Genomic DNA, 8,824 nt, shown 5'->3' on the forward strand with positions numbered 1-8,824 from the left:
ACAGGCGCCGGTGCATTTTTGCCAAAAATCTATATTTACCTTTATCACATTCTTGAGAGTTTACGCTCAGGAAATTTCATAAGATAACACATTTTGAAATCTCAATGAAATATTTCAGATTTAATACGGTCGCCATATCAGTAGATTTTTCCAACTATTGGTTTCCAGGCTCATAGAGAATTTTTGAACGAAAATAATACAATCAATTGCATCAACACAAGTAAAAAAAAATATATATTTCTTTACTACCCACAAGGGGCTAAACATAGAGAGGACAAACAAGGACGGACAAAGGGATTATGCCGATTACATTGACCCCAGTGCGTAACTGGTACTTAATTTATCGACCCCGAAAGGATGAAAGGTAATGTCGACCTCGGCGGAATTTGAACTCAGAACGTAACGGCAGACGAAATATGGCTACGTATTTCGCACGGAGTGCTAACGTTTCTGCCAGGTCGCCGCCTTCATCAATATATTAATAAAATCTATCTTCGTCGCTAGTAGACTTTGAACTCAGAATGAGACTGACACTATGTACACATGGTTATCTAAAATTTTGAACAATGGCAGTTTAAAACTGGCACTATGTAAATATACTTTGCTAATGGCAGTATTATATAATACTGACTCAGTATTTTATCCGTTACATTGACATGAATTGATTTTGTGGTGAGAGCTTTTCATATCGAAAATAATAATGTAAGCAATTACATTTTTCAGGAGTCAAATTTTGACATTGCCCACCCTCCCCAGGATAGTGTCCATTAGCTCCGTCTTTGTCACCCTTGTCCCGAACATTCAAGATACTATACATTAATCCTTCTTTTGTTATTCCTGTTCCGCCTCTTTGAGATATACGTTAGGCGCTTTGTCCGCCATTTTATGCCTGAAATCATCTATATAAGTGAGTAAGTCCGCTTATCGGTCAGACTGTAAAGTGTCGAAATTTGACTTCAATTCTCGAACCTTCCATTTCGCCGATTTTCTTCAGACAAGGTAGAAAAGTTGTTTTCTCTATTTCCAGATCATAGTTTTCCACTTCAGCAAAGTTTTCCTACTGTTATTCTGAAGATTGCCACACATTTCTAACATTATAATGAATACTTGTCTTTATATGTTGCACTTCAATTTTTATATCTATTGCATAAGGTGGGATGTCTTCGTGAAAGAAGCATTTACACTACAAAATATTCTAAAATAGCATTCGCTCCGTTTTAGCAATCGTGTCACTGAGCTCATTTCTTGTATTTTCAGCTATAGATTCAACAGCCTCGGTTAGTAACCTGCTAAAGAATTTTCTTTCTAATAATATAAGTTGTAAAAATAAATTGCTAATCGAAATACATGAACATTTTCTAACGTCTATTCATTATATATTGGCCCTAAATGCATGATCATACAGTTCAAAAGTAATTCCCTTTGTCTATAGACGTACATTTCTTGATTGCAGGTAAAGATGCAGAAGTATTTGATTCTAGCCTGCTGCTTCCTCATTTTCAATGGTGAGTTAAGATCTTTATCCAAATATGATGAAAATTCATTCTTTAATATTTTTCTCGTTAGATTAGCACATATATAATACTAGCATTATGACCCGTCGTTGTCGGTCATAGTGCTAGTGCATGTACATATGTGTATATATATACGTGTACATATTACATGTTAGTTAGTTAGTTAATTTGGCTCAAAAGCAAATAGCAAGGCCATGTAGGGGGACATAGAGTTAAGTACAGGGTGGTGTTCATGTAAAGAGTTCCGGCCACTTGAGGTCCAGGGAGGCTTTGAACAAAGCGGTCGTCGGCATCTTCACCATCTCGTCTGGCAGCTTGTTCCACGGATCCGCAACCCGGACGGAGAAAGCTCCTCTCCTTCGATTGAGATGAAATCGTCGCAGGTAGAGCTTTTCGGAATGACCCCGCAGCCGACGCTCTGGAGCAGGAGTGAAGAACAGCTCTTTCGAGAGGTTACACTTTCCGCTTATGATGTTGTGGGCGAGAATGAATCACCACGGCGGCGGCGTTTTTCAAGAGAATAAAGGTCGAGCATCCTCAGCCTTTCTTCGTAGGACAAAGTTTTGAGACCATGAACCATGCGGGTAGCCAGCTTCTGGACTCTTTCGAGATGCTGTATGTCTTTGAGGAGATAAGGAGAAGAGGCTTGAATCCCATACTCCAATATGGGTCTCACCAGCGTGACATAGAGTGGTAGGAATATGGCTGCTGTGAGCATTCCGAATGACCGTCGAATCAAGAACAGAATTCCGCGTGCTTTGTTGGCAGCATGGACGCACTGGGCTGAAGGCGAAAAGGAGGAATCCACCAAGATACCCAGGTCCTTTACCTGATCGGTCCTCTCCAGCAGCAGACGACCCGGCTCGAAATCAAGTTGAGTTGCAGGAGTAGAGCCGACAGGCAGATGACAGCACTTTGACACGTTCAGACACAGGTCCCAATCGTTAGACCACTTCCAAATTTGGTGGAGGCATCGACGAAGATCCTCTATATCACCGCGAGGAGCGACCAGTTTGATATCGTCGGCAAATAGAAGGGTGTGTTGCGTGAGGTCGTCGGGCAAGTCATTTATGAAGACTAAGAACAACAAGGGCCCAAGCACTGAACCTTGAGGCACGCCACTGATCGCACTGGAGACGTCGGACCGCGAACCATTAACTTGGACTTGGAAGGAGCGATCTGAGAGGAAGGCACCAACCCATCGTACAATATCCGGATGGAAACTATATGCTTGAAGCTTGACAAGTAATAGGCGGTGGTTTACCGAGTCAAAAGCTTTGGCAAAGTCCAATAAAACGATGTCAACAGCATCACTATCACCGAGGATGCGCGTCACCAATTCTTCCATTACTAGTAAGTTGGTCAAGCATGATCTCTTCGGCACGAAGCCGTGTTGGGAATCAGAGATAGAGGCTGTGTTTAGGAGGTGGAGCATCATACTTTTCTTAAGGATGGTTTCGAACATCTTGCTGATTATTGATGTAAGGGAAACCGGTCGGTAGTTAAGCGGGTCTTCGCGGCTCCCTTTCTTGAAAATTGGGCAGATTATCGCTGTTCTCCAGTCTGCAGGTATAACACCCGTCGCCAATGACATATTGAATAGTCGTGTTAAGGGCTCGCAGATGACCGGAGCCAACGCTTTGATAACCCGTGGGTGTATGCCGTCAGGGCCGTGACCCTTGTTGACATCGAGGCCTTGAATAACACGTTTGACTTCGTCCCGCGTGATGACCAATCGAAGCATTGGAGGTACCGATCTAACAAATGGAGGGGGTTCACGACCATCATCTTGCTTGAAAATAGTTGAAAAATCCTCGGCAAATAATTGACTCTGTTGATAAGGGTCCTCAATCGATACGCCTGTTGAGTCTACCAACGTTGTAATATGGTTGTTCAAGCGGAAATTCCGCTGGACATGGGCAAAGAAGGTTTTTGGATTGCTACTGGCATTTGCCGCGATTTTGTATTCATAACTGCAGCGTTCTTTCTTTTCAATTTTCACGGCTCGGTCTCGTTGAGTTTTGTACACCTCAAAAGCTGCAGTCGAATCCAGATTTTTGAATTCAGCCCAAGCAATATCTCTGAGTCGACGTTCTCGTTTAACCTTCTTCGTCACCCAGGGCTTGTGTTTCTTCCTCTTGGGAAGCCCAACGGGAACTGCCTGGTCAGTCAAACAGATTACATATGCTTTGAGGGATGACCATAGTTCGTCAACTGAGGACAACGTCATCAGAGATCGCCAGTCCAGAAGCGCGGAAGCCTCGGTTAGAATTTCAAGATTAATTGCAGAGAAGACTCTACGTGGCAGCGAAGTAGTCGTGGGCGTAGAAAAAGTTGTGTGCATGACGAACTTCAGGACCGCATGATCACTCTTGGCAAGAGGGGCGCACACAGATACGTCTGACACTGATCTTGGATAGCGGGAGAATACCAGATCTAGCATAGATGGCTGCTGCCCAGACCGATGCCTTGTCGGATATTCAACATGTTGCGATAGAAAACAATCTTCAGCCACGTCAAGAAAGGCCTGGCCGAACCGGGAAGATGTTGTACAAATTGATGCGGGCCAATCGATCGTGGGAGCGTTGAAGTCTCCTAGTACCAAACAGTCATGCGAAGCTGAAACGAATCTTATCGCCTCGAGTAAATGAGCATCGTCCTGGGGGTCGGCAAGAGGCGGCCTGTAGACAGCCAACACGGGCAGGCAAAACTCAGATAGGCTCAGCTTGCAATAGACGGCATCGAATTTTGTTGTAGGTTGAGCGTTAGTGGGTAGAATACCGCTGGACGGTTTGTGCTCAGACTTAACATACACAGCAACACCTCCACCTCGCCTTTTTCCTCTGTCACATCTGAAAAGGACGTAGCCCTGCAGGTGGATTTCTGAGTCCTTTACTGCTGGAGTCAGCCAAGTCTCGGTGATAGCTATCACATCAGGGGAGTCACGTATGGCCAGTGTAAATAGTTCACTGAACTTTGGGAATAAAGAGCACGAGTTGGTGTAGACGATGTTGAGCTGTGAAGTCTGAGGGGCGGGAGTTGGGGAACAAGCAGAATAAGGGGTATCAGAGATAGCATCGTTGACGGGGGTATCAACTTCACTTCGATTTGCCCTCACATCACTTTCCCTGTCAGCACTACAGCATGGGACCAGAGGTAGGACTTGATTATCTGTCCATCTTGGATTCGTAAACCCTTCTCTCCCATTTGTTTCCTCATCTTTAGCTCGGATATTAGATTTCTCCGGCGAATTCTCTCTCTTAGTGAGTACTCCTCGCGAAAACCCATATTGGGGTCCTCCCAGGCATGCGTCTGAGCTCTGTTCAGAAAGACTGAAGCCTCCCGATCGGAGGAAAAGATTACCTTTATTGGCGTGGTCTAGTATCTGAGGTTGGGTTCGCTTGGAATCTTCCTAGCCGAGCGACCTTATGGACACTGACATTTTCGTTCACAGCGAACAATTCTCCAACTAAAATGGAAACAAAATTAATGTCATCTTTTAGGCGGTTTATGCCTGTATCACAGGTGGATTCAGCTTTACCGTAAATTATGTACATCTATATATACATCTACACATGAAATACAAAATACAAAGTTATATCTATATATCGCTAGTGATAACAATACTCAAAATATATAAGAGACTGGAATTGTAGGCCCGTCTCTTGCAATTTTAATCAATTGTATCTTGTCCTCCCTCTTGTATAGAAGTATAGCAACAATCCAGCCTACCTCTACTTCTGGGGGGACATTTTTAATTTTTATCCGGGATGTCCTACGTCTCAGATATAAAGGTAAAAATAAAATATTTCCACTTTGCAAAGTTCGAGTCGAGTACTCCCTTGCACGCTCGAACCTTGCTTCTATTGTTGTGAATTTTCCGCCTCTGATTTGATATCTTTCATAGTCGCACCAAGACACATTTCGATGGTGCTTTCCTCCAGGTGTTCAAATCTTTTTTTTTCTCTACATTGTATACTTTATAGACAATAGTCTTTTCTTTAATTTTATTTTTTATTTCGTTTGGTGGTGTTATCCTAGATTCACCGTCTTTGTCGATGATCAATCCGAAGGAGGTTTGTATTTCTTCCATTTTAATTTTAATGAGTTCGCACCCGCCGACGGTGCAGCGATATTCATTTTTGGACTTTCTTCTATCGACGGCATTTTAACAAAAATGCTTCCGTATAAACGGTGAAAATATTGTCAATTTCCCCAAACAGGGACACAATTCAATTTTTAAACAATAACCAAAGCTCCTTCTCCCAAAGGGGGAGGGTTACGGTTTACAATTATTTAACAAATGCAACACAACAACGTTTCCCTTACGAGGAACCAACAAACGTGATAACAATAGTTAAACAGTAATAATAATAACAACAAACCTTACGGTGAATCAAAAAGCAGTACGCAGTTGAAACTATAGTCATTTATGCATAAGAAATAAACCAACAGCAGTACTCAGTAGAAACGGCTGTTCGAGAAAACAGACATTACATACAGCCGAACTTCATATTGATACTTAATGCTAGCTAATTAGCAGATAATCTAATGTAAAAGCCGTGGTAACGGGTATGTGCTCAGCTCCATATGGACTGTTCCATTTCTGCACACTAATTTTATTTTTAATTTATTCCCATTCATGTGAAACCACTTATTCAAGTTCGAGTCATTGATGCAATTTTATACCAATTGCTTTTTTTTACTTTTAATTGTTATGTTACGATTTAATTTAGTTTGATTTTAATCATTACTTACTACATATAATTCAATTGTTATTATTATCTCTAATTTTTATTGTTAAAGTGAAAGTATCTGACATAAAATAGAGAAATATTTTTGTTTCACTTTTAACACGTAATACTGAAATAGTGGAGAAGATATGATATTGCTATGGGCTCGCCCTAGGCAAGAAGTAGAACATCTTTTTTTTGCCCATGAAACTACATGGACCCTAAGTAAAGCATGTGCAAAATTTGAAAGAAATTGGTTGTGTAGTTCTCAAGGTTTAGGGAATCATAGTGGAGAAGATATGATATTGCCGTGGGCTTGCCCTAGGCAAAAAGCTGAAAAAATTTTAACGATGACACTCCCCGGACCCTAAGTAAAGCATGTGTAAAATTTGATTGCAATTGGTTGCGTAGTTCTCAAGGTTTAGGGAAACACACAGACAGACAGATAGACAGAGAGACAAACGGACAGACAGAGACACACACACACACACACACACACACACACATTCTCAGTTGTATATATATAGAGATAGTGAAAGTAAGTGGCGTGTTGAATTATTGCTAGTTATGAAATTCTTAGAATAATTGGAACAAGGCTTTTCACTTCAGCTTCCTCTATACATCCTTCACAATTTACATCCATCCTGCTTAATTAGTAAGGTTTGCTGGCTGTCAACCCAGTTTCAGAAAGTGTAAATATTGAGGAATATGTTAGTTCCCAGATACGAACGATAACCTAATGTTAATATTGCACACTGAAAGATTTCAGGTAAAACACTACAACTATTATACTACACTCATTAAGCGCTGAGGTAGGCCTCATTGTCTCAATTCAAAACTGGGTAGACTTACGTATTTAATGGTCACAAACTCTCATAACGGTGCTGTTGATGAGACGCGAACAATAAATTTGCCATCTAGCATTCTTTTATTCTTCTATTTGTTTCAGTCATTTGACTGCAGCCATGCTGGAGCACAACCTTTTAGTCGAAGAAATCGACTTATTCTTTGTAAGCCTGGTATTTATTCTGTCGTGTTTCTTTGCCGAACCGCTATGTAATTGGGACGTAAACACATCAACATCGGTTGTCAAGCGATGGTGTGTGTGTGTTGGGGGCACAAACACACACACACACAAACACACACACAAACACAAACACACGCACACAAACACACACACACAAACACACTCATATATATAAGGAAGGTCGTATATATATATATATATACGACATTCTTTCGTTTTCCGTCTTCCAAATCCATTGACAAGGCTTTGGTCGGCCGGGGGCTATAGTAGAAGACATTTTCTCAAGGTGACACGCAGTGGGTTTGAACCCGGAACCATGTGGTTGGGAATCAAGATTCTTACAACACAGCCCCAACCGTGCCATATCAAATTTTATGAAAATAGATTTTTCACGGTGGGATTGATTAGGAATTCAGAATTGCTTGGGAATTTTTTATGACTAAAATTTCAAGAGACTTGTAGTGGTATTGTATAATCCATTATTCTATTTATTTACAGTGCGTAAAATATATAAATTTTAATCTTCCTATCCATTTTATATATCTTAACTGGTATTTATTATTTTTTTTCTTTATAGCAGGAAGATCTCAAGCAAGGTCGATCAAATATGACAGGATTCGCGATTATATGAGTACGATGCCGCGGGATATAATAGGCAAAAATATGGCGATGATACCCGATTATCCGACTATGCCAGCAGAAGACATCTATAAAAAGTCAATGATGGATATAATAGGCAAGAATATGGCCATGATACCCGATTATGCGACCATACCTGCAGATGCCTACAATAAAAGATCAATTAAAAGCAAGAAAAGTGCGATGATAGCCGATTATGCGACAATACCTGCAGATGCTTACAATAAAAGATCAATGAAAGGCAAGAAAAGTGCGATGATAGCCGATTATGCGACTATACCTGCAGATGCTTCCATTATGCAATCAAGGCCAATGGCGGACCATTATATCCAGGAAATACGCATGGGAATGAAAGACATTGACTTTCGTCCAGTCACAGCCATTCCTCCAAACATTGCCTTACGTCCAATTGAGACGATAGGCAAGAAAAGTGCGATAGCCGATTATGCGGCTATACCTGCAGAAGACATCTATAAAAAATCAATGATAGATAAGATAGGCAAGAATATGGCCATGATACCCGATTATGCGGCTATACCTGCAGATGCCTACAGTATGAGATCAATGATGAACTACATGCCGACAGAATATATCTATGAAATAGAATGAAAACGAATGCCATTCACAATTCGTCCAAAAATTTAGATAATGCCAGCAGTAAAATCTCAAGTCCTGATGATAATGTCTATTGATACGAGGCATGCATCATTGTGAATGATACTCCATGTCTACTATCAGTGCATCTTCCTATAGATTTCCGTCAATAACAACAGATTAGTGCATACAATATAACAAACAAATCATTTGTTCAAAAATAACCAAAGTAAGCTTTTTCTTTTTTATTAATTTGCTAAACTATCTCTGCATAGCAATCAAGTATTTTTTCAACCTTGTTGGTTTCTCACATTATC

At 40.9% G+C, this 8,824-nt stretch overlaps 1 protein-coding gene across 1 annotated transcript; it reads left to right on the forward strand.

The window, feature by feature from the left end:
* The first annotated feature begins 925 nt into the window (after positions 1–925).
* Positions 926–8,568, forward strand: LOC115216622. Its single transcript, XM_029786104.1, has 3 exons — positions 926–999; positions 1,454–1,505; positions 7,852–8,568. The coding sequence occupies exons 2-3, from the start codon at positions 1,460–1,462 to the stop codon at positions 8,520–8,522; spliced, it is 717 nt and encodes a 238-aa protein (XP_029641964.1). The 5' UTR covers positions 926–999; positions 1,454–1,459; the 3' UTR covers positions 8,523–8,568.
* Positions 8,569–8,824: the final 256 nt, after the last annotated feature.

This window comes from Octopus sinensis, linkage group LG10 (assembly GCF_006345805.1).
Source record: "Octopus sinensis linkage group LG10, ASM634580v1, whole genome shotgun sequence".
Classification (NCBI taxonomy): domain Eukaryota; kingdom Metazoa; phylum Mollusca; class Cephalopoda; order Octopoda; family Octopodidae; genus Octopus; species Octopus sinensis.

Excerpts from the sequence above, each read along its gene's own strand:
- LOC115216622 (XM_029786104.1), top strand. The coding sequence starts at position 1,460 with ATGCAGAAGTATTTGATTCTAGCCTGCTGCTTCCTCATTTTCAATG. Across the intron at positions 1,506-7,851 it reads CTGCTTCCTCATTTTCAATG|CAGGAAGATCTCAAGCAAGG; the intron begins GTGAGTTAAGAT and ends TTTTCTTTATAG.